Source organism: Melospiza melodia, chromosome 22, assembly GCF_035770615.1.
Source record: "Melospiza melodia melodia isolate bMelMel2 chromosome 22, bMelMel2.pri, whole genome shotgun sequence".
NCBI lineage: Eukaryota > Metazoa > Chordata > Aves > Passeriformes > Passerellidae > Melospiza > Melospiza melodia.
The window spans coordinates 4,457,188-4,482,612 of NC_086215.1; the positions used below are offsets into that span (position 1 = coordinate 4,457,188).

Genomic DNA, 25,425 nt, shown 5'->3' on the forward strand with positions numbered 1-25,425 from the left:
GCAGTGGGGACCAAGCTGCAGGCAGGGAATTTATTGGAAAACAGAGGATGAAGGAGAAGGCTGGAAGCCACCAGCCAGAGCTTCCTCTTATTCTCCACTCCAGCCCAGGTGTTTCCCACACCTGAGTGAGGATTAAGAGTTCTAAAGCTCTGCAGAGGAAGAGGAGACCCCAAGCCCAGGAGCAGGAAGGAGCCAGGGGAGGACATTGGCTCCAGCTCCATTTGTGTCTCTCAGCAGCCTCCAAATCAGCTCTGGGCTGGGAGAGCTGGGTGGGATTTTATCTGCACAGTTACCAGGGACAGGAATAGATGTTTTGGGCTGGGTGAGTTCTCTCCTCCTCCATCAAAGCTTTACATAGGAACTGAGATGTGTGTCAGGGCACTGGGCTGCTGGGAAGGTTCCTGCTCAGTAAGGGGGGTTTAAATGGGTGCTTAGGTTTTCTTTGTTGGTATAGAGATGAGGACATTATCCTGCTTTTCCAGGGGTGAAACTCTAATTAATAACATCCCTGGGTCTCCTCAGATGCCAGGCAGCAGAGATTTGCACATTGTATAAGCAGTTGGGACAACAAAAGGAGATTGGCACAGTTCTGCTCCCAGTTCCAACAGGAACAAAAAGGTGAAGCAGGAATTTCTTGCTGTTTTGCACCCCTTGTTTTTCAGGCCAGGATTTTTCCATCGAGTGCTGAAGGGAGATGCCCTCAGCAATGGGCTGCTCTGAGCGACTTTTCCCAAACCTCTGCAATTCGCAGTTGAGGTTGGCTTGGTGAAAAACAAGCCCCGCCAAAAGTAAGGGAGGAGCAGGTTCTCCTCCCACCTCCTGCTAGGGCTGGGCTCTGCTTTTACTGGAACAGGAATTTGCAGAATCCCCGCCTGGAGTGGGAGCAGTCCCTGTGCATCCCTCAGCAATTCCCCCACGTTTGACTCCTCCCTTGTCCCATCACCCAAACCCAAAGTGCTGCTTCCTGGCAGGAAAGCTGGGCTGTGTTCCCCCAGCCCTGTCCCATAACTCTGCCCCCAGCTCTCCCTGGCATGGTGACCTGGCTGCTTTGGGGGGGTGATGGGGGAGCCTTCATCCCCAGCCCACCAACAGCCAGCCAAACCCAGCCCTGCCACCCCTTCTACCCCAGGGGACATCAGGCATTCCCCAGGGGCATCAAGGATTCCCCAGGGGCATCAAGGATTCCTCAGGGGCATCAAGGATTCCCCAGGGGCATCAAGGATTCCTCAGGGGCATCAAGCATTCCCCAGGGGCATCAAGGATTCCTCAGGGGCATCAAGCATTCCCCAGGGGCATCAGTTATTCCCCAAGGGGCATCAGTTATTCCCCAAGGGGCATCAATCATTCCCAGGGCCACCCCTGCAGGAGGAGGAGATGTTGGGCGCCGAAACAGCAATGGAAGCGGAGCCTCCTTTCTCCTGCCCCACCTCTTGAGTTTGGTTTTGTTTCCCGGAGAAATCTGATTAACCAGATCTCTGTTTTCTTGTCTGCTTTCCCTTCTCTCTCTCTCTCTCTTTCCCCCTTTTCATTTGCTCCATTGTGTTGCCTTTTCCCCCACCCCTTCCCCGTTTTTCCCCGCCTCAATCCGATGGGATTTCTGTGTCCTGGTGCTTTTGCCTCCATCCCTGTGGTGCCAGCGGGCGCATCAGTTACACAGACATGTATGAGATGCTGAGACACATGTCCCCACCTCTAGGCCTTGGGAAGAAATGCCCAGCTCGTGTTGCCTATAAGGTAGAAAACCTCCCCAGGAACTCCTGCCCAACCACCAGCTTTCTGTGCCGTGGCTCAAGTGGGGTTTCTGTGGCATTGGTGTTGTTCTTCTGGACTTTTCTGGTGCTTTCTCTGCTTTCCAAGCAAGATTTTGGATCTTCTGATTTTTTTTTCTTTTTAATTTTTACATATTTATATATATATAATTTTTTGGGGGTAACTTTTTTTCTGGTCTTTGAAACTGGCACATCAGTTTGTCTTTCTAAGTATGTCTCTGCTCTTTCTGTCAGTGTTTCTCTCTCTTTTCTTTCATTCTCCTCCCATTTAGGTTAATTTGGGGAGGGACAGTGCTAATGAGCAAATTACCCCCCATGAGATCCCCATTTTTCTTCCTAGGGCTCTTTGTCTCACTAATCCTCCAGCAGAATGTTGTTTTTGTCTCCTCTTAATTAGACTGGAGTAATTAGAGTAGGCAGTACTGTAGGAGTGAGCAAGCAATTAAACAGAGACGACACCAGAAGGGCTCCTTGAACACCCTCGTGGAAGAAATTACTTTAACAGAAAACATTTAGGACAGGGAGATGAAGAAATCACTCCAGCTTATTGCTGATTTGGCAAAACTTTTTAATTGAGCCACCAGAATGAATTCTATCCCAAAGGCTGCTGCCTGGCTGGAAATTCAGATGGAAATGGAGCAGTAAAGGCCAGGCTGGCCTCCCAACAACTCTCAGGGTGCTTGGAGACTTCCATTTCCAGGGGGATTCCTTGAAGTTTCACCACTGAACCTCCTAGTTTAGAGGGAGAGGTTGTTCAGAGCTATTTTTCACTGGTGTGATTCAGGATCCACCAAACCCAACAGGAGTTTTTGGCTGCTGGTGTCACTCCAGCCACCCCCAAAGCCCAAAACTCAACCCAAAGGATCCACACCCCAACAGCCCCTCCTGTACTGAGGGATTTTTCACTGAGACCAAATAAACCCAAGATATTTGTGAAGAGGCTCAAGCCAGACCCAAAGCTGGGGCTGATTTATTCAGGCAGGAAGAAATTCAGATAAATCTTCCTACAAGATCCTTCCTCAGCCTTCCAGGATTTAAAATTAAATGAAACATAACTTTAAATCTCTTCAGTGAGGTGGCTTTGCTGTATTTGATTTGTGTCTGGCCACCATAACTGAGCTTGAGGAACCCAACTAGATACAAATTCCAGGCCTCAGCTATTTTAGGCACGAATTATCCACAGAAATCCAAGGATTTGCCCCCTGTGAGTTTCCACTGATTTAGGAGAGCTGTGTCCTGCTGAAAGGAGGTGTTTGCAGGTGGGCAACCAGATCTGCTCTGGGGCTGTACCACAAGGATAAAATTCTTTTTCCTAAATCTTATAGAATTCAAAAAAGAAGAAAACAAAAGGGGATAAAGAGATCATGTGTTAAAACTGGAGAGAACTCACCCTTTTAAATAAGATTTTGGGCTGGTTTTCATAGCAGACTTTGTGCCCAGAGGCATTTCTTCAGCCTGAGAATTTCCTGATATCTCCTTTAATTTGTCTGTCCCTACAGAACAAGCCCACAGAACCAGGGTACATAGGAATAGCTTCTTTTTATAACCCCGACTCCTGATTTTTTAAAGACATCATTAATGTTTCCCCATTTCAGAAGAAACCTCTGGATTGTGTCTGTGTGTTTCAAGTACAGGCAGAGATGGGTTCAAACAGCTCCAGTCTGGGTGAACTTTGGATTTCTCTGAGTTTGGAGATGATCACATTCATTTCCCCCTTATCAAAGAGCCCTGAACTACAAAATACCGATTTAAGACAAGATCAGGATTTCCCCCATGGATTAAAGCTGCACTTGTGGCTGATCTCTCACCCAGTTATTGCTGATAAATTAACCCCTCATGAGCCAGGACTGGCTTCTGCTCCTTCCCTCCTCCTCTTTTCCATGAGCACATTCACGGGTTGGTGCTGGGCACCTTCCCCCATGGCTGTGGTGGGATGTGGCACCTCCTGCCCTGCTCCTGCCAGCTGTCCCCCGTGGTGTCACTCATGTGACATCTGCTCCCAAGTGATGAGAGACTCGGGAGGGCACTGAAATCCCCCCGAGAGACTCGGGAGGGCACTGAAATCCCCCTGGGCACTGAAATCCCCCTGGGCACTGCCCCCTCCCTGAGCCTGCAGAGGGGTATCACCCCCTGCTCCTGCTCAGTCAGTGCCAACAGCAGCCAGGGCTTTGTCTCTGCCCTGTTTTCTCCCTGTCCCTCTGCTTTTTAAACCCCTGACTGTTCTGTCCAGCAAAAGCTCTTTTGCCCCACATATACCCCCTTTTTCTTTCCATGTCTACTTTCCCCAGTCCTTGTCAGAGGTTTTGTGTGTTCTCCCCACGTCTTTGTTGCCTTCTCAGCACGTCCACACTGGTTTTTGTTTGGATTTTCCCCTCTTTGCAGCCTCCTTGGCTGCTGTCCTTCCTTTCTGCTGTTTTCTGGTTCCCCTTTCTCAACTGTTCTCCTTGGTCAGCCTGACCAGCCTCTGCAGTTCCGTGTGGCTTTGCTGCTTGCCCGAGGTGCACCAGGGAGCTCTATCCTGCACGGGGCTGGGGGACGAGGCTGGAAAAACCCAAATTTCTGTGCTTGCTGCTGGGCCACCCACAGTGAGGAGGGCATGGAGGGGCTGGAAGGGTCTGGAGCCCCAGGAGGGGCTGAGGGAGCTGGGCAGGGGCTCAGCCTGGAGCAAAGGAGGCTCAGGGGGCCCTTGTGGCTCTGCACAGCTCCTGACAGGAGGGGACAGCCGGGGGTCGGGCTGTGCTCCAGGGAACAGGGACAGGAGCAGAGGGAACGGCCTCAGGGTGTGTTAGAAGAGGTTTAGATTGGACATCAGGAGGAATTTTGTCACACAAAGAGTTTTCAAGCCCTGGAAGAGGCTGCCCAGGGCAGTGGTGGAATCACCACTGCTGGAGAGATTTAAAACCAGACAGATGTGGATGTGGCACTTGGGGATATGGGTCAGTGGTGGCTGGATCAGTGTTTGGACTCTATGGTCTTGGAGGTCTTTTCCATCCTAAATGATTCTGTGATGCCATGAATTTTAGTCTTTTCTATCCCATCAGATGAAAAGGGTGAAGAAAACCTCTTTGCCTTCACTGCTGTCTTAGGATTTGCTCACCCATGGCAGAGGGTGGAACTGTTCGAGCTTTGAGGTCCCTTCCAACCCAAACCATCCCGGGATTCTGTGATTCCTGGGATGATCTGAGGGGGATAAAAGCTGTGGACAGCCTCTCCAAAGCCAGCAGAATTAAACCAGATAGAATCATTCCAACTAGGTCGGGGTGAATTATTCATAGCAAATAATTTATTCACCAAACTCGACCTCATTTCCCACTGTCCCGAATTTATTCCTGTCTGGGGATCATTCCCAGAGCAGTTCCTGTCCCAGAGGTTTATATGGGGTGCTCTTAATAATTCAAATCTGTCGGGGTGCCAGTAGTTTTCCAGGCACTGTGTGCTTCTTTTTGGAAATGTGCCAGGGAACAGGATTTAGGGTGTAGTAATTTTTTCAGGGTCAGGCTGGAATCCAGCAAGACACCTTTGATCCCGGGATGAATTTCCCCCCTATTCCTCCAACCTTTTCCCTGCCTTTTGGGCCATTGCCCAAGCAGCTCCTGAGCAAAACTGAAAGTGAATTTATTCCTGTCACAGAGATTTGGTTCCTCGTTAGCGCTGCCTTTGTTAATTCCCAATTAAACAGCGCCGGGGCCGCCTCCTGACCGCGCCCGGACCCCGCGCCCCGAGCGCAGCCTCCCGACCCCGCCTCTAATCAGCCGCTCGTTATCAGCGCTGCGTTAATTACGAGACTCCGGAGACATCGGCGGTGCTGCCGCCTCTGGGGCTCTCTCCTGCAGGAGCTTTAACGAGCTCCAAATCCAACTATAATGAACCGCGGGGGCTGCGGGAGGGATCCCAGAGCGGAGCGGGGACTCCACCTGCTGCCGGCTGCTCTCCCGGGGCTGGGGATTCCTGTCCGGGCAGCTCAGGGCTCCTGGGAACCATTCCCACTTTTTTTTTTTCTTTTTTTACCCCTTCTTTTTTAAAATTATATTCCCCATCATTAATTCACCCGAGCGCCCCTGGATCAGCCCAGGAATCAGAAAATCCCGGGATGGTTTGGGTTGGAAGGGAGCTCAAAGCTCTTCCACTTCCACCCTCTGCCATGGGCAAGGACAGTGAGCAAATCCTAAAACAGCGGAGTGATGTCAAAGAGGTTTTTTCCCCCTTTTCGTCTGATGGCATAGAAAAGACTAAGATTGATAGAATTACAGAATCATTTAGGATGGAGAAGACCTCCAAGGTCACCGAGCCCAAACACTGATCCAGCCCCTGGGTGATTCCCAAGTGATGCACGTTCTTCATCAGTGCAGGGAAAGAGCAGCAGGCTCCTAAAATTTCCTCCTGGGCTCCAGAAAGATGGGAAATTGTCCAAATTAGAGTTGGGGGTTTTTTTCTGTTTGTTTTGGTTCAGTTATTTTTGTTATTGGCTTTTTTTTGTTGTTGTTGTTTTTTTTTGTTTGGTGTTGTTTTTCCCTTTTTCCCCTTCCTTTTCCTTTTTCCTCCCCTTTCCCCCCCTTTTCCTTTTTTTCTTTCCCTCCCTTTTCCCCCTCTCCCTTTTCCTTTTTCCCCCCTCCCTTTTTTCCCCTTTTCTGTTTTCCCCCCTTTTAGTTTTTTTTTTCATCCTGTTTCAAACCATGAGCTACAGCTCTGAAGCACAACTTCAAGCAGAAGAAACAGAAAAAAATGGGGTGAAAGTTAATTTTTTTAAAAAATTGAGTACACTCTAAACAACTTTCTCAATTTTTTTTAAGCTATGTTCTTGGCTGATTCCTGGCTCCCCTGGGTGCCCACGGGGATTTGGGACATTGATTTGGGCTGTGGGGTGACAATGTCTCACCCAACCCTCCCTCACCACCCCAGCCATGATGGCAAAGCTGTTTTGGATCCAAGAAGAATCAGTTCTTTTATTCCAGCTGCTCCACCCTCAGCAGGAGCTCTCAGACATGCCAGATATTTGTTTAAAGAACAGATTTTCTCAAGCCAGGGGCTTCCAAGACAGGAATTTTCCCTGTTTTTGAGAGGATCTTGTGTGGCTTTAGCTGAGGCCTGTTGGCTTTGGCTGCTGCAGGTTCTGAGACATTTCTCTCTTATCTTATGGCTTTTTTTTTTGGCCAAAAAATGGGCAGCTGGAAGGTGAAACCTGCAGCTCCCCTTGGCAGGGCAAGAACTCCTCGAGTGCTGTCCAAAGGGAGGTGAATCCCAGTTTGGCACCTGAGGGGACACAGGGAATCATCCCATCCCAGTTTGGCACCTGAGGGGACACAGGGAATCATCCCATCCCAGCTTCCCTCTCCTGAGCACCTCAACCCCCCCTGTCTGCTCCCTGCTGTGTTCTCACATTGGGGATTCCAGTGGCCTGGAGGTGTCTGAGTTACCAGTTTGACCAGTTTGGATACTGGGATGGAGAAAATGGCAGTGCAGGGGGAAATGCAGGGAGCAGGGCAAGGAGGTGGGGTAGGGAGAGCTTCTTCCAAGTGCCTGCTTGCAGCAAAATTTGGGTTTGCAGCAAAATCTGGGTTTGCAGTAAAAGGTGGGTGGCCTGTTGTGTGCATCTGTATCCCTTGGGAATTCACCTGGGGACACCTGAGATGTGCCCAAGTGGTTTTTAGGGGTGGTTTCTGTGAGGATAGAGCTCTCCTGTGGGGAATTGCTCCTCATTTGCCTGTTCTTCACATGCATGCATCTTCTTTCTCTCTGCATCCCTTCCCTCACTCCCACCCCAGTGGGATTCTGGGACTCTCTGATTGCTAACTGTGGGCTCTCATTGATGGTTTTTTGTAACTTTTTGTGTGCTGAGGGCAGAATTGGAATTAAATCCCGTTTCATTTGACATGAGTGAACACAAACAACCCCGTGGTGTTGCCAGCACTTGTCACTGTCACTGCCTGAGAGGCTGAACTTTGATTTCCCTGTCTCTGAGGCTGGGCAGACACAGAATAACCTCTGGGCATGCTGTGAGGGAGAGCACGAGGGTCTGTCCCAGACTTCAGGTGACAGGGACATTGTTACAGTGGTCTTTGGTCCCTGCAGGATGCAGTGAGAGCTGAAAATGTGTAAAAGGGTGAACAAGGAGATTTCAGCTCCTCTGAGCAGATTTTACACTGGACCAGCACTTTTTCCTCTCTGTCTGCTCATGCCAACACCAACAAGTGTCCCCCTGGGGGGAAATTGTCTCCAGAAGGTGCCAGGGTTGGGATCTGCCCTCCCTGAGGGCATGGGAGTGTCCAGGGCCAGGCTGGACAGAGCTGGGAGCAGCCTGGGCTAGGGAAAGGTCCCTGCCCATGGCAGGGGGTGGGATGAGGTGATCTTTAAGGTCTTTTCCAACTCAGACCACTCTGGGATTCTAGGGCAGCTCAGTCCATACATCTGGGAAGGTGGAAGTTGGAACTTGGAAGATCATCTAAGCAGGGAGGTTATCCCAGAGATGGAAAACCTGGCCAAGTCTTCATGCCCCAGCCAGGGCTTGGTTTGGGGAAACAAAGGAGCAGCAATTGGGGCTCCCATTGAGCCCTGAGGCTCCAGCAGCTCCCTGCTCTCACCTGCACCATTCTCTCCTTCCCCAGCAGGAGAATTCCCATCAGCTGAGGAGTTTCCATCCTGCAGATTTTGCCCAGGGCAGCAAAGAGGCTGCAGCAAAATCTGCATCTCTGCAGACAGTGCCAGGCTTGTGCCCACTGCTGCAGTGCCCAGAGCCACAGGGGAGTGCAGCTGGCACCTCCACCAGCCTTTGGGGGCTTTGTTAGACACAGAGGAGGTTCCTGGGCAGACAGAGGGGTGTAAATATCAGCCCAAGCAGCTTTCACATGGAGATGAAATTCTCTCCCCAGCAAAGGGCCCAGACTAAGCTGCCACTGGTTTTTGAGGCTGTGCTCAGACAGATCAACACCCAGGAGCTTCCTTGGACTTTTTTATCTAATTACACAATAGTACTTAAACCTGTGAAGGAGGCCCAGCCTCTGCCCTAAAACCTCCATCTTGCTTTATATATATATTACTACATCCTAAAACTTTAATAAGTTTTCCACCCTGTGATAGTACACACTTATCAAACTCCATTATTATCTAATTATAATATAGAATTATTCAGTAATTATTCATAATTCAATATGAATTCATAATTATTCAAACTCCCTGCCCACAATCCCAGTTCCATCATTCCATTTTGGAAGCTTCTCCACAGCCTCAGGTCAATGCAGTGTTCTCTTGGGGGTCAGTGTCAGCACAGAAATCTGAAATTCTCAGTAACCAGGGTTCCAACATCTGGATGGTGCAGACACCACTGGAGGCAGTCAGGAAATGGGATGAGAGCCTCCCCACCTGGCTTCTTTTTGGGGGAGCTCTGTAGGATTGCAGTGCAGTGCTGGCAAATCACCCATTAAACCACTGAGGTTCTGCCCCAAACCCACTCCTGGACAGGAGCTGCCATCCATGTGCAGAATTTCAGCTCAGCACACAAAAAATTCCTTCCTGTTTGTATTTTGGGTATTTTGGGGGTTCAGAGAGGGGCAGGTGAGGGTGGGGGGAGGTCTCCTGGCCTTCCTCACAGCCAGCCCTGTCTGTCCCCAGCGCCTGGTGAGGATGAACATGCCCATCTCCCCTGAGGATTTAACTGTGCACTTCACCTCCACGCTGATGGCCCTGATCCGCACGGCCCTGGAGATCAAACTGGCCTCAGGTGAGAGGAACAGGGTGGCTGGGTCACCTGGAGACCAAACTGGCCTCAGGTGACAGGTATGGGTGGCTGGGTCACCTGGAGATCAAACCAGGAGAAAACTGGGGTTTTCTGAGAGTACATTGACTCACAGCCCAGCTCCTGACCACAAGATGGGCTTGGTTGGTCACAGCAAGGTGCCAGGAACACCAAGGACACAGATTTATCCCTGGCTGGGCCTTTCACTGAAGAGTTTGACTTAATCCTTGCGGGTCCTATCCAGCTCAGAGTATTCAGTGACATCTGTGGGCTTGGTGTCCTCCCAAAACCATGGGAATTCTGCCATAGAAGAATTTAGAATATAGGTGGGATTCCTATCTTCCCATGCCAACACCTGAGGACAGGGGTGTAGTAAATCAAGGCAACCCTGATGTCTGGGGAGAAAATGAGAGGACTCCATTGATATCAGAAGGCTAATTAATTACTTTATTATACTCTATTATTTTATATTACACTACATCCAAACTGAATCTGCACAAGTACTCAACTGCACAGAATTTTGTGACTGTCCTGACACACACACACACCTGGATTCAACTGGTCAGTGAATCAAAACACTCACACCAGAATCTAATCAAGTAAATTCCTTCAGGTAAACAATCTTCCTCAATGCATTCCACTTGTTCCAAAATACAGGCGCAGTAAATGAGATAAGAATTGGGGTTTTTTTCTTTCTCTGAGGTTCAGAGGATGTGAATCCCAGAAAATATCCTTGGGAAGCTGTAGAAAGAATATCCTTTTCTCTTCACAGAGAAAAGCCTTGTTTTTCTCTGTGAAGAGAAATGTGGCCATGAAGGGGAGCTTGGGGAGAGGCCAGAGGGGTCCTGAGCATCCCTTTGCCTTTGGGGTGCAGTGAAATGTGGCAATCTTTGCCCATCCCAGCTGAAGGGAAGCCCAGGACGTGTCCTCCTTTCTCTGAATCAGAAATGAGTTTCCACACCAGCTCTGAACCATTCCAGCCCTTCCATGCTGGCAGCAAGGCAGGAACTGCAAGTGCCCTGCAGCACATTCCACCTTGAGATAAAATGGAATTATTGAGGTGGTTAATCAGGCGTTTACTCAGCTCCCAATTAAACCTTGCAGTGTAACAAATGCACCGGCCTTTTCTCTGGGTCGTTACCCCATCTCATCAGCCTGCCTGGGGTCACACTGGAGCCATGCCTGGCCTAAGCAGTCTTACACCTAATTTAAAAGTTAACAGGAGGGAACCAGGGAGCAGGGGCAAGGCAGGGTTAGGCTGCTGTGCTTTACTAAGCAGTTTTAGGCCAGTGCAAATATCTGAGTTAATCTCCTCCCTCCTGTGATGCTTTGGGGAGGCATTGCTGGAAGAGGACAAAATTTTGAGGCGCCTGGGGCTCCCCAAAGGAATGGGATCAAGACAAGGATCAGACATTCATTTCTACAGATGCTTTTAAGATTTCCTGTGACTTTGAGAGCCAGCACCTTATTTCAGGAATAACTCCTAGCTAAGGATGCTGAGAGTTTGTTTAATTTTCAGTTTCTAGTTACCTGTCAGCCTTTTTCGACTGGAAAAGCTCCCCCCACCTTTTTGAAAACTGGAAAGGAGCCAGAGAGGAGAACTCAGCTGATACCCTGGATTATTTCTGTGGTTTAGCTCTGCTCTGGGGTGTGAGGTTCTGACCTGTTTTGTTGTTATGAGCTCCCTTTGAATAGGTTTCATGTGCTACATTTAATTGAGTCTTTAGCGGGCTTAACAGCCCCTTAATAAACCTCCCTAATGAGTTCCCTTGTGGGAGTTCAAACCACGGTGTAACAGAGTACCCAGAGCCTCCTCCCTCACTCTGCTCTTACAAAAATAATCTCTGTCATTCAGATGAACTCTTTAATTACCTGCTGTGAGGGGAATTCAGCTGGGAGCTGGCCTGGGGCTCACCCAGCCTTTAATCACTTTCCATGTGTGCATTTAGGCTGGCTTTGGCCCATGGAGCAGAGCTGTGGGGTTTGGCTCTGCTTTACCTTAGGGTAGGACTCTGAATTTGTGTCCTTTCAGGGGTTTTGGGAAGAGCTGGTGGGTTTGAGGAGGGTTTGTAATCCATCAGGACACTGCTCAGTGGAGGGTGAACCTGGCCATGGCAGAGGGTTGGGTTAGAGGATCTTTAGGGTCTTTTCCAACCCAAACCCAATGGTTATGGGATTTTGTGATATGTAGCCATGATATTTTCTGAAAAATCCTTTCTTTAGGATTTTTTCTCCTGAGAAGCTGGGAGGCCTCAGGAACAAATTGTAAACAATGATTATCTGTTGTTGTGGAATGCATCTGGGATTGGTCTCATGTGGTTGTTTCTAATTAATGGCCAATCACAGCCAGCTGGCTCAGACTCTCTGTCCAAGCCACAAGCCTTTGTTATCATTCTTTGCTATTCTATTCTTAGCCAGCCTCCTGATGAAATCCTTTCTTCTGTTCTTTTTAGTATAGCTTTAATATAATATATATCGTAAAATAATAAATCAGCCTTCTGAAACATGGAGTCAGATCCTCGTCTCTTTCCTCATTCTCAGACCCCTGTGAACACTGTCACTGTTATTCATGTCTGAGTCCTTTCCATCCCACCTGGGAGGTGCTGCTGCCTTCACAGGCACTCCCCAATGGAAGAGGCACTTGGAGTCTAAGCATGGAATAAGTTTGAGCTCAAATTTAAGTCCCAGGTCACTGCTCAATGTGAAAAACACCAATCACTTGTTTTTAAAATTTTAAAAGTTTAATAGTAATAAAATGGTTATAAAAAATAGTAACACAGTTAGATTAATAATAATTTGGATTAGGACAATATGAGACAATAGAAACAGAGTTACAGATGTCTGGGTACCTTTTTCTGGGCAGCAGGAGCCCGAAAAAGGACACAGCTAATGAAGGATTAACCCTTAAAAGCAACAGCATGTTGCATATTCATACACCTCATACATGATGCTTATATTCCATTCAAACACAGGATTCTGTCTGGTCAGAGACAACTTCTTCCTCTGAATCCTAACAGCGCCTTTGAGGCAGGAAGAAGTTCATTTCTTCTGATAAAAGAGCAATAAATTCTTTTTCTCTGAAAGATTTAGGTGTCCTGTGGCTGCTATCTCACTGCAAGTCCTTTCTTTAAAAAAAATATCCTACATAGCATCAGTTCTATTTTAACATTTTTTAATAACCCAAAACTATATTTAACACACTACTTCAGAGAATTAACACAGCATTACTTTCTAACACAACACATATAATATTCATTTTAATATTTGTGAAAAGCCAATAATAAAATACACATTTTTCACACTCAGGGTGCCCAGGGTGAGGCAAGGCTGGTCCTGCTGGGTTCCTGCACTTCTGTCATGGAGAATTCACAGATTCCCTGGGCAGGGAAGGGCTGTGCTGGCTCACCCTTCTCAAGGAAAGGGAAAGGGGGATGCAAACAGTGGGATGTGCTCCAGGGCAGGGCTTCACTCCTCTCCTCTTCCTCCCTGGCTGCAGGAGGTGTGAAGCAGCACCAGTGTGATGCTGAGCTGAGGAAGGAGATCTCGCTGGTCTGGCCCAACCTGTCCCAGAAGACTCTGGATTTGCTGGTGCCTCCTCACAAACGTAAGTGCTTCAAGCACTGGGTCCATCCCAGACACCCAGGAACCCCAGATTGGGTTTCTCCCTCCTCATTTGCTCTATCCAACCCCAGTTTAGGTTCTTCTGTCCTTGCCTGCTCTATCCAACCCCAGGTTTTTCCCTCCTCATCTGCTCTATCCAGTCCCAGATTAGATTTCTTCCTCCTTGCCTGCTCTATCCAACCCCAGATCAGGTTTTTCCCTCCTCGTCTGCTCTATCAAATCCCAGAACAGATTTTTCCCTCCTCATTTATTCTATCCAACCCCAGATTAGGGTTTTCCCTCCTCATTTGCTCTGTCAAACCCCAGATTAGATTATCCCTCTTCATCTGCTCTATCCAACCCCAGATTAGGTTTTTCTCTCTTCATTTGCTCTATCCAACCCCAGATTAGGTTTCTCCCTCCTTGTCTGCTCTATCCAACCCCAAATCAGGGTTTTCTCTCCCCATCTCCTCTATCCAACCCCAGATTAAGTTTCTTCCTCCTCGTTTGCTCTGTCCAACCACAGAACAGGTTCTTTCCTCCTTGCCTGCTCTATCCATCCCCAGATTAGGTTCTTCCCTCCTTGCCTGCTCTGTCCCAAGCCCTGTCTGGGTCACCGGGAGGATGCAGCAGGGACCCCAAGGGCAGCTGGGCTCCTTGGCAGCCGCTGTGCTGCCCTGGCTCTGTCACACAGGGACTGGGGGAGCTGAGCTCCCCTCCAGGCAGGGACTTCATTGTGCTGCAGATCTCCTGTGCACCGAAAACCCCAAATCCCAAACAGCACCCAGAAGAGAGCAATGCCCTGTGTGGCCTCTCTCAGAGCACCTCCTCAGCTCTGGCAGTCTCCAGGCTGTGCCTTGCAAGGTGGGAGAGCAATTTCTGCCATTTGAGCTCCAGAAAAATGGGGAGAAGAAAAGCTAAAGCTTGCTGACAGCTTAGGGAATCAGATGTGAGGTGTTTGGGGGTTAAAGGCGTTTGTGTTACTTGGTGATGTCCTGGGCAAAAAGTGCTGAGAAAATGGGGAGTTCGCTGTTCTCTTGATTAGCTCTGGGTTCCTGATTAATGAGAAGCAGTATAGAATAATAAAGGCATTGTTAATTAAGAAAAATGAGGGAGCTGAGGAGGTGCAGATCAGTGGGTAGTGACTGCTGAAGTCTTTCCCTCCCCTCCTCTCTTGATTCCTGTATCTTTGCTGCTCCATTTTGTTCCATGGTGTGTGCAGCAGTGCTGGGCAGGGAAGGGCTGTCCCATGGCTCTGAGGGTGAAAAAACATCTGAGAAAGGAAATATTCCTTAAAAGTACATTAGCCCATTATACCCCACTCACTGTACATCAGAGAAGCAGGGGTAAGGCTGGGGTGGGTCTGAGATGAATTTAGGAATTCTCTCAGCAATGCTGACAATGCCACTGAGTTTTCCTGCCTGGTTTTTCCTACACAATCCCTGTGTTTGCCACAGAGAGCTCCAAACCAAGGCAAAGCAGCAACAGGCAAAGAGCTGAAGAATCTGTTGTAACCTTTTCTTTTTTTTTTCCTTTTCCCTACTCTTCTGTGTCTGTTTTGCCTCATTATTCTCATAAAATACAATTTTATTTTATTAATAAAATAAAAAATTCTTAATAATGATTTATCTTATTAATAAAATAATCTCTTATTGATAATTATTATTTATTTTATTAATAAATTATTTTTTCCTAAAAATTTTCATGTTGCTTCCTCGCCCTCCCTGTTTTTCACCATTTTTTTTTCTATTCCTGTCTTCTCTTCATCCTTGGAATGGCTCTGCTGTGTTTTGCCCATGCTCTGGCAGCTGATGAAATGACTGTGGGGAAGGTCTACGCAGCCCTGATGATATTTGACTTCTACAAGCAGAATAAGAACAGCAGGGAGCAAGTCCAGCCCCCCGGGGGCCTGTGCCAGGTACAAAAGGGGTTTTTCCATCCTCCCTCTTAGGCAACTTTAACAAGAATCACCAGCAGGATTCACCCAGAAGGCCTGGCTGCTCTTCCAGGCAGGGTTTCAAAATGCTGGCTCAAAAATGGAAATTCTCTCCAAAAAAATACTTTAAAAAAATTGTTGCAGTTGCCTTTTCCAGTAAAGAAAGATCTTTTCAAAAAAAAAAGACAACTGATCTTTGAAAGTCTAAAATGTGTTTAAAAGTGGCCTAGGGTACACCAAATATTTCCTTGGTAGACCAAAGAACTATTGAAAGCTGCTGGTAGTTTGGCTATAGAAGGTTTAAGTTATTTTTGAAAATAGGAATTATTCCAAGTCATTTTGGCTCTAATTTTTACAAATTCTAGAAAATATTTTCACACAACTGGCATTGAAAGCCATGTCACTTCCAGTAGGACAAACAGCTGTTGTTTTTAGGATGAGCATGCAGCTGATCTCCAGCACAGGGTGGAGATCTGTCCCACACCTGGATGGCTCCACCAGATCCATCCAGAGCCACTGGAATTGCACTGCCCCTCTGGCTACATCCTTGGGGAAACTCACTGCTGTGCTCTGGTGATGGGGAGAGCATTCAGAGGGAAAGGGGATTGAAAAAGAACTGGGGAGAAGATTTGGAGGGAAAGGTGATTGCAGCAGGGCTTGGGAGAACATTCGGAGGGAGAGGGGATTGCAGCAGGACTTGGGAGAATATTCAGAAGGAAGGGGGGATCGGAGCAGCACTTGGGAGAAATTTGGAGGGAAAGAGGATTGCAGAAGGACTGGGGAGAACATTTGGAGGGAAAGGTGATTGCAGCAGGGCTGGGGAGAACATTCAGGGGGAAAAGGGATTGCAGCAGGGCTGGGGGAGAGCATTTTGGGGGAAAGGGATTGCAGCAGGACCTGAGAGCATTCAGAGGGAAGAGGGATTTCAGCAGGGCTTGGGAGAACATTCAGGAGGAAAGGGGAATTGCAGCAGGAGTTGGGAGAGCATTCAGAGGGAAGAGGGATTGCAGCAGGGCTTGACTCGTATCAGGTGTCCCTTAGAGCCTCTCCCTGCTGTGCCCAGGCCGGCGTGGCCTTTCTGCTGTCCCAGGGTGGCAAAGTGGACTTTTCACAGAGTAAGAAAAGCCCTGCAGCCCATCCCAGCTCTGACACCTCTCCCTTGTGCTTGGCAGCCCGGGCCAGTGTCCCTGTTCCACCCCTTGAAGGCCACCCTGGAGCAGACGCAGCCCGTGGCCTTCAGCAACGCCAAGGCCTTCCTGCGCCAGAAGAGCTCGGCCTCCCTCAACAACGGGGGAGCCCTGTGAGTACCCCTGAGCCCTCCAGAGCCACCCTTGGGGTCACCCCTGAGCCACCACACCTTGGGGTCACCCCTGAGCCCCTCCAGAGCCACCCTTGGGGTCACCCCTGAGTCCCTCCAGAGCCACCCTTGGGGTCACCCCTGAGCCACCACATCTCAGGATCACCCCTGACCTCCCTCCAGAGCCCCCCTTGGGGTCACCCCTGAGTCCCTGCAGAGCCATCCTTGGGGTCACCCCTGACCTCCCTCCAGAGCCACCCTTGGGGTCACCCCTGAGTCCCTGCAGAGCCATCCTTGGGGTCACCCTGAGTCCCTCCAGAGCCACCCTTGGGGTCATCCCTGAGCCACCACACCTTGGGGTCACCCCTGAGCCCCTCCAGAGCCACCACACCTCAGGGTCACCCCATCCACCACTGCTGCTCTGGTGACACCAAAGCCAGCAGCCCCTTCACACCATGGCTGGGACAATTCATGTGGTGGCTCTGCTCCTGCTGTGGTTATCCCAGTGCTGGTGGTGTTGGGATCTTGGTGTTTCCTTCATGAATCCTCGCTGGGAGTTGCCCAGGGTGAGTTTGCTCACAGGAATTTGGGACTGTTGCAAAACAACCAAGCAAACCCCGGCAATGAGGTTTTGGGAGGCCAAAGATTCCTAGGGAATAAATTCAGCCCTCAAGCCTGTTGCACTGGGCAACAGCAAGAGCTTGCCATGCACAATTTATCTTGTTGGGAAAATGATCCCTTCATGGAGAGCTTTCCAAAAACTGGTGACAGTGATCCATAATCAATTCTCCATTTCCTGCTCTGCAGGTGATTTTCCTCTGAATCATGAACATTGTGGATTTTTAGTGACAGACAGCTGAGGTTTAAACATCCCAAATAATCCTGATGGGGAAACAAACACCAGACTTGACAGCTGAAGGGACTTCAGCATGGTTGAGGTGTTTGACCAGTGTCCAGCTGGTCCTGCACACAAAATCAGCCTGAACTCCCAAATTCTTCATTGTCCAGAAGGATTTAAGTGGCAGAAGTTGTTTTCCTTAATTATTGAAAAAAAAAAATCATAGTTGGTTTGATTTCTTTGTTCTCATGGGATCTTCAGGCTCTACAGGAGAAAAACCCAGAGCACCTTAGAGCTTCACCAGCCACTGTGCCCATCCTGCAACTGATATGCACACGTGAAACCCCAAAGGGTGCTTAAGTTTGATTTGCCAAATTTAGCAAAATCTCTTTGCAAAAGGATTAATCTTTTCCCCTTTTTTTTCTTTGGACAGGCCACCCCCAGAGGGAGGGATCAAAGAGTCCAGTTCTTGGGGGACCCAGCGCACCCAGGACGTGTTCTATGAAACCAGGAGCCCAGCTTTTGAGCGAGGCCACTCCGAGGAGATCCCCATCGAGAGGGTGAGCAAATGGGGCAAGGGGGAGGAGCAGGTTTTAGAGCTGTGGGAGAACTCGAGAAAATTAGGAAAATGTTTAAAAAATCAGGTGAAGACGGGTGAGATGCAGGAGATTTTATAAGTGTGGTAGAACTCCAGAAATTTAAGAAAATGTTTAGAATGTAAGAACTCCAGAATTTAGGAAAATGATTATGTGAAGATGGGATGAGATGCAGGACATTTTAGAGCGGTGGCAGAATTTAAGAAATTTTAGAAAATGTTTAGAAAAAGCAGGTGAAGACAGGGTGAGATGCAGGAGATTTTAGAGCCATGGTGGATTTTCAGAAATTTTAGAAAGTGTTTAGAATATCCAGGTGAAGGCAGGGGGGACCAGCATTTAGTCGAGCTGTCCCTTGAGGCAAGCACTGTTCTGTCTCTTGTTTGCTTGAGCATTGTGGAGAAAGCCCAAACCTGGCAGCTCCCACAGCCAATCTGGACATGCTTTTCCTGGGATTCTGTCTTGCTGCCATGGGTTACCTCAGGCTCTCTCTTCCCATTTCCCAATCCCATTGTCCCAAATCAGGTGAGGGGTTTGAATGGTCAGAATGACCTGAGGGGTTTCAAGGTCACAGCTGGGGCTCCTGGCTGGTGGAAGAGCTCATCCCACTGCTTGTGGGGTGTCCTGGCTGAGGACAGAGTAACCTGGGCACCCCACTGTGGGAATAAATCACATGGGACTCAATTTTCTTCATGGTGGAAAAAAAACCCCTTATTTATTCACAGAACTCCTTTTTATTCAGTTTTATTCAGTTTTTATTCAGATCTCAGTGTCATTTCCATTGGTCAGGAGCTTTCTTACTGATTACTTACTGGTCAGTAACAAGTTGTTATTCTGTATGGATTGGTCACTCAAACCAATGGTGTGTATGTGCAGGAAAAGTTCTTTGTGAGAGATAGTTTTCATTTTTCTATCTAACAGTATAAAAACTGTTATAAAACAGTATAAAAATGTTATAAAACTGTATAAAAACAGTTTTAACCCAGGAACAGATTGTTATGCTAATGAATTGCTGACGCCAGGATTGCTTTCACATGGGAACTTGCACAGTGCCGGCTTGACTTAGAAGAAGTGACAGACCAGCCAGAGCAGGCCTGATTTTAGGAGGCTTTTCTTTATCATTTTTCTACTTCAACACTCCACAGCTCTTCAGTTGTTCTCTTTGCCACACCAGCATCTCTTCCCAGTCCAATCAAACTTCAGGAAGCTGATGGTGGCTTCAAAGCTGACATGTTCTTGCTACTGAAACCATTCCATGTTTTGTTCAGGTGGTAGAAATGAAGGAGATCAGCCCCACAGTTGCCAATGGAGAGCCCCAGCCAGGCCTGGAGAGCCAGGGCCGTGCAGCCTCCATGCCACGCCTGGCTGCTGAAACCCAGGTGAGAGAGAGGTGGGGATGTGATGGTGGGAGACTGAGAGCGGGCCAAGGTCTCAGCATCTTCTCTCTGCTTGTCATGGGCTGGAGCTGGCTTGGGAATATTGGTGCTAAAAGATGTGGAGACCGGAATCCAGGCCTTGTTCTGGGATAGCAGTGGGGTTGTCTGCAGGGTGTGGCTGGGGGATTCCCTGCAGGGTGTGGGCAGGGATTCCCTGCAGGGTGTGACTAGGGGATTCCCTGCAGGGTGTGGCTGGGATTCCCTTCAGGGTGTGGGCAGGGATTCCCTGCAGGGCGTGGCTGGGATTCCCTGCAGGGTGTGGCCAGGATTCCCTGTGGGGTGTGGGCAGGGATTCCCTGCAGGGTGTGGCCAGGATTCCCTGCAGGGTGTGGCAGGGATTCCCTGCAGTGATTCTCTGCAGGGTGTGGCAGATGTCCTGTGCAGTCACAGCACTGTCCCCAGTTTTACTCCTCCCTGCTAGCAGCACAAAGCAGCCCAGGATGGTCCCTCTGGCTGGGCCACCCAACAGTGTCAGGGTCACTATTTGGGGACAAGGCCATTCAGGCTGTGTTCCCATTAGCTGTGTGTTGTTTTTCCAGCCAGCCCAGCCATGTTCCTGTGCCCTATCCTTCCAGAAAGCTGCAATGTGCTGTGACACACACAGGTGGACACAGCAGGCACAGGGACTATCAGGGAGCTGCACTGGAACACTGAGTGTGCTCCCTGTATTTTCCTGTACTGTGACCTTGGCCACTAATCTGGTGTTGAGGATTTCCCTTGTTGATTTATTTAACTTATTTTTCAAAGAAATCTCCTCACTGGAGTTGACTTTCACATCAGCTTGTGGGCACTGCTTAGTGTGTAGGATGTCACAGATCATTTCTGGCCATTTCACACATTTGCTGCTGTTTGTCCCCAATGCTGCCCAGCCACCATCCTGTCTCCTGTGTCACAACATCTCACCACTCGTGTCCTGCCTCATTCCCAGGGCCTGATTCACACAGCCAGGAGGGAGCAGCCTGGCCTTGTATCGCCAGATGGGGTCTGTACAAATCACAAACAGGACAGGACTGCTGTGGAACGTGCCTTGAGCTGTTTTATTTTCCAGCATCAGTCTCATTACATGGTTATGACAATGGGAAGATGCCACCAGCTCACATCCCAGGCAGCAGAAAAAGAACTCAATGTTACAACTTCCTTTAAAAGTTTTTTGACCAATCATACAAAGCAAAAGCACATTGACAGTAGTTCTATCCAACCACTATAAGCCCACATACCTTTGGTTAAAACAATGCCTGCTTATTTAAAATACAATACCTGCTTGTGAGCCTTAAAACACAATGCACAGAGTTCCATTATCAAGCTTCAGACTTCCTAATATCTTGCTAGATAAACTTTTCTTTAGCTTAGGGAGTTATTCTAGACAAGCGTTAATACACAGACCATTGTTCTATTTGTTCTTGCTTTTCTTCTCTTTAAATAATTTTTCTGCTGACTTATCTCATGGCTACTGCTTAGCTCTAATCACAATTCTGCTGCCTCTGGGGCTGCCTTTTGCAGCTTTCCCAAAACCATCTCATTTTGTGGATTCCCACACCTTGGGCTGTTTCTGTGGCTCTCCCTGGGGTGCAGAATGTGAAGGATTTGCTGCACCACAAAGTGAAACCCTGTGTTGTGCGCACACAGCAATAGCTCCAACAGGTGGAATTGTGCCAAACTGCTGGAGGTGCCCCTTGCCAGGCAGAGGATTTCCAGCCTGGCTCCTGGCCTTTGTGTGAGCCCTGTGATTCTCAGAATTATCACTCCTCACTGTGCTTACTAAAAGCAACAGCTCACAAAGCAAAGCTTTTTCTCCTTCCCAGAAATTGTCCTTTTTCCTAGACCACAGGTAGCCTCCTCTTTCCTTGGCAGTGCAGCTGGCAGAGCCTTCCCTTCCTCTCCGTGGCAGTCAGATATTGCAGGAGTGTCCCTGACAGAAGCATGGCTTGTGTCCCCAGGGTGTCACTGCCCCTCGTGCCACACCTGGGTGTGAATCAGGCCCGGAATCTCAGGTCTAACCTCATTTATAATACAATGTTCAGTGGTTGTAGCTTGGGTGAATAACTGATGTCCTTTCTGTGTGTGTCTCCCCCTCCACGCCCCCCACCCTCCCTCTCATGTGCTGCTCTGCCCCTCCCCAAACTTTTGAGTTCTTTCTAACTCTTATTTGCAACGCTTTCTGTTCCTGGATGCCTCCCTTTCTGTTTGTCTCTCTCTTTTATGTTCCACTTATTTAACAAAACCCCTCCTCCTGTGTTTGCACCCTCCCTCTTTGCTGTCCTGCCCTCATCACCTCCCTCCCTGGTCGTCATGGTGTCTGCTGCACATCTGATGTCTGACACTGGCTGTACTGTGGGGCTGCTTCCAATAATGTCCCTCACCTTGTCCGAATTGTTTGCAGAGGAGCAAAGCACGGTCACCTGGGAGTTACCTGGCAGTATGTAGTTTGCACTAAATTGTATCCTATTAAATTCACCTTTAGAGTTAATTAACCTTCCTTTAACCCTTGACTTTTCTCCCCTCTCATCTGGAGTCGCTCCAGCACAGACGCTCTTTCTTTTCCCACTTTTCCCTCTGTCCTGGTCGCATGCTTCGCTCTGCTAGCAGGGCTTGGCTGGGTGGGTTGCTTTTTTTGTTTTTTGATTTGTTTATTTTCATGCCTCATTGCTCTGCTCTGGAATTTAGGCAGTGAAAACACTCAGATTGGTAATGAAGAAGCAATTAGGAGCTCTCTGCAGGGGTGCATGCTGTCTCCTGAGGCTTTTTGGGAGCCTGTGCCTCCCATAACAAGAGCCTTGCCAGAATTTATGGAAAAAGGATTGATTGCTTTGCCACTGATTCGTGTCAGTGGGATTTCTGTCCCTGGAATAAGTGTGGATGCAGGACCAAAGCCCAAAAAGAAATGTTCGTTTCTTGTCAATCTATGCAGGGTTTTTCTGTTGTTGGTGGGTATTTTTTTTTTTTTTATTTTTGATGGGTTTTTTTATTTGCGTTTTTGGTTTGGTTTGGTTTTTTCTTTTTGTTTTTTTCTTTTTGTTTGTTTTTTTTTGTTTGTTTGTTTTTGTTTGTTTTTTTTTTTGTTTTGGTTTGTTTTGGTTTTGGTTGGTTGGTTGGTTTTTTTCTGTTGCTTTCTTTCTGGCAGCCCCGTATGGATTTTGAAAATCTGGATGTGTTTCTTAGTGGGAAATACTTTCACTTCCCACATTTTTGCCTATCAGACTGTCTAGTTTACAGCCCTCCTTCCTTCCTCCAGATGCAGGCTCAGCACTAAACAAGGACAGATAGGAAGCTCCTGAGTATAATTTCTTGTCCACACAGATGAGGGCCACAAGAGGTGACATTAACATGGTCCTGCTGATGGAATTGGTGCTTCCAGAGCCACACCAAAAGCTCTGCTGGGCTCTGGGCTCCCTCATCCCAGCCTTGTGCCTCTGATAAACCTTCCAGCACCAGGATCCCAACTGCCCTTCAGTGGGAAGCACCAAAATGTGGGTGACTGGCCAGTGGTGCCTTTACACCCAGGAAAATCCGCCCTCAAGGGGAGGGAGAGTGGTTTTTCCACTTAAAATAACGAGCAGAACTATGAAACCATTGGCTTTGCCTTGGGTAAATATCACAAGGGAAGCAGAGATCTGGATTTCAGGATAAGCAAACAAAAGAGAGCAGACAGGAAAAATAATACAGAGGTCTTAGGAAAGGTTACAGTGAGCAGGGTAAATGTTCCCTGAGAGCTGGTGTTGGAGGGAGTTATTGGATTGGGAATTCGAACAAGTGTAAGGCTGAGGGACTGGGGAACATCCTGAATTTCACTGTCAAGCTGGAACACTGTGCTCTGAGATCTCTCCTCTGGCACACGGCTGGGGTGCAGTGACAGACCCAGGGAAGCATCCAGAGGATGGATGAGCTGTTGTCTCCACACAGAGCCAGCCAGAGGCCAGCAGAGAAGGGAATGTGGGAATTGTCCCTGTTTTCTGAGCTTTATCCCTGGGTAGAGGCTGTGAGAGGAGCTGTCCTGCAGGACACTTGTCTGGGGCTCTGCAGAACCTTTGTCAGGTTTTGTACCTAAAGGGAAGGGAACAGGGTCTGGAGCTGCCCCTGGCACAGGGAGGGTGTCCAGCAGTGCTGTTACAGCTCTCAGTGCCCAGATGTTTGGACACAAATGTTTTAAAAACAGCAATAGCAAACCCAGGTATTCCTTTCTGGAGATGTCCTGGTGGGATTGCAGGATGTACACACTATCCTTGCCCCAGGCAAAGGGCTTCAGGGAGTGATGATGGGACAAGAGAAGTTTAAATGTTTGATGGGAGTTGTGTTCACTGCAGGGAAGTAGAAGGAGTTTCCTGGTGGCTTGGCCTGTACCTCCCCTGATTCCTGATTTTTCTCCCCCTCTGTGTGGTGCTCAGCAATGCTACCTGCTTTCCTCTCTGGAGCTGCTTTGGGATGCAGGCCCTGGAGCAGCTGTGGGTGCCCCTGGTGTTGAAAAATTCCCCTTGTGAGGTGCTTGGCTGCTGCTCTGCCCCGTGTCCCTGCTGAGCTCCCCGCTGGGTGTGCTGTGCAGTGCTGCCTGTGTGTGCTCCCCATGGATTGGCACTGGGAGATCCTGTTCCCTCCCCAAATTTCACACTCAATCCACATCCCACAAACCCTCCTTCCCACTCCAGTTTGTCTCCAATTAACCATTTCTCTCCTTGCCCTCCTTGCCCCTTTCTCTGGCTGTTTAACCCCCTCCATGCTGGGAAGCAGGCGGCCCAGCGGGGCGCGGCTCCTTCCCTCACCGCGCTCCGTGTCGCTCCGTGTTCCCCGCAGCCCATCCCGGACACCAGCCCCATGAAGCGCTCGGTCTCCACGCTGGCCCCGCAGCGTCCTCACGCCATGCACCTCTACGAGTACTCCCTGGAGCGCATGCCACCAGAGCAGGGCCACCACCACCACCACCACCGCTGCCACCGGCGCAAGGAGAAGAAGCAGAAGTCCTTGGATAGGGCCGCCCATCACATGGCTGATGGACAAGCTGGTGAGTGATTTGCTGTCACCCTGATTTTCAAAGATTTTTCTGAGCCTTCTGATGTTTGCATTCTTGTAGAAAACTGTCTTGGTTTGGAAAGACAAGTGTCTGCTAAGGAAGGCAGGAGCCTCCCCTGAAATGGGAAATGTAATCCCTCCCCACCCCTCCGAATTGCTATAAATTTTAAATTAAGGGGCTCTCAGGCAAAAATACAGGAGCAGAAAATAACAGTTCTTTAATAGGGAAGAAAAAAATAAAAGGATAAAATAAACAATGCAGTACACCAGAACAACACTGACAGAGTCAGAACCCAACCTGACACCCTGTGGGTCAGGGTGTTGGTGGCAGCGCCATTGGAATTGTGGCTGCAGCCCTCCTGCAGTGTCAGGGGTGGTTCTGTTGTAGCAAGGGGAATCTGTAGAGAAGGATGTATTCTTCCTCTGAAGATCCAGTGGAAGAAGAGGCAGCTGCTGTTCCTCTTTTCAATGCAAATATGACAAATGAACCCTTGGTAAGACTCCTACTCCCCATCTTCACTTGGTTTCAGAACAGAGAACGCCACAATTGTCTTATGTTCCTAAATGCTATTTATCAGTTTCTATATTCTTCATTATAAACCCAGCTAGTCAAACATTGTGTTCACAAGCAATCAATTATTAGTTAACTACTAACTCTTAACTCCATCAAGACCTACCCATTTATTTTAATTAACTCCAATAAAGCTTATCTCTAACTAAAATCTTAGCTCCTCTAAAATCTCTAAATTCTTTAAAGTTTATGTCTTAACACACTGGTGACCCCCTACCCAACGTTCTCCTTTCAGTAGCCCAGTCTGGAGAGTCTTCTTCCAAGGACAAGAAGCAGGAGCGTGGTCGCTCCCAGGAGAGGAAGCAGCACTCCTCCTCCTCCTCCGAAAAGCAACGCTTCTACTCCTGCGACCGCTACGGCAGCCGGGACCGTGCCCAGCCCAAATCTGCTGACCAGAGCAGGCCCACCTCGCCCAACGGGGGCCCAGAGCACGGCCCACACAGACAGGTGAGGAGAGGCAGCGTGGGGAAACAGCCCTGAGCTCTGCCAGGGGTTTGTGCACCTTTGCCATGTTTTGTTTAAATTAGAGGAGGTGGAAAGGGCAAGGAAGGTCAGGCAGTTGCAGATAAAGCCATAGGGGTCCTGCTTGGAGCCTCACACCAAGGCTGGAAAAATCCTCCAAGTCCAAGCTGTGCCAAATCCCCACCTTGTCACC

General features: G+C 48.8%; 1 protein-coding gene across 12 annotated transcripts in view; it reads left to right on the top strand.

Moving 5' to 3' along the window:
- Positions 1-25,425, top strand: part of CACNA1B (calcium voltage-gated channel subunit alpha1 B) — a 325,706-nt gene that overhangs the window by 291,278 nt on the left and 9,003 nt on the right. For 9 of the 12 annotated variants that reach the window (XM_063174370.1, XM_063174375.1, XM_063174373.1 and 6 more), the window contains 10 exons: positions 1,638-1,734; positions 9,375-9,483; positions 12,995-13,102; positions 14,907-15,016; positions 16,207-16,334; positions 17,603-17,729; positions 19,031-19,141; positions 21,579-21,614; positions 23,984-24,191; positions 25,006-25,217. In XM_063174370.1, coding sequence (XP_063030440.1) covers positions 1,638-1,734; positions 9,375-9,483; positions 12,995-13,102; positions 14,907-15,016; positions 16,207-16,334; positions 17,603-17,729; positions 19,031-19,141; positions 21,579-21,614; positions 23,984-24,191; positions 25,006-25,217 — 1,246 coding nt within the window. The remainder of the gene's footprint in view (positions 1-1,637; positions 1,735-9,374; positions 9,484-12,994; positions 13,103-14,906; positions 15,017-16,206; positions 16,335-17,602; positions 17,730-19,030; positions 19,142-21,578; positions 21,615-23,983; positions 24,192-25,005; positions 25,218-25,425) is intronic. The other 3 variants (XM_063174374.1, XM_063174383.1, XM_063174372.1) reach the window with 2 other exon arrangements.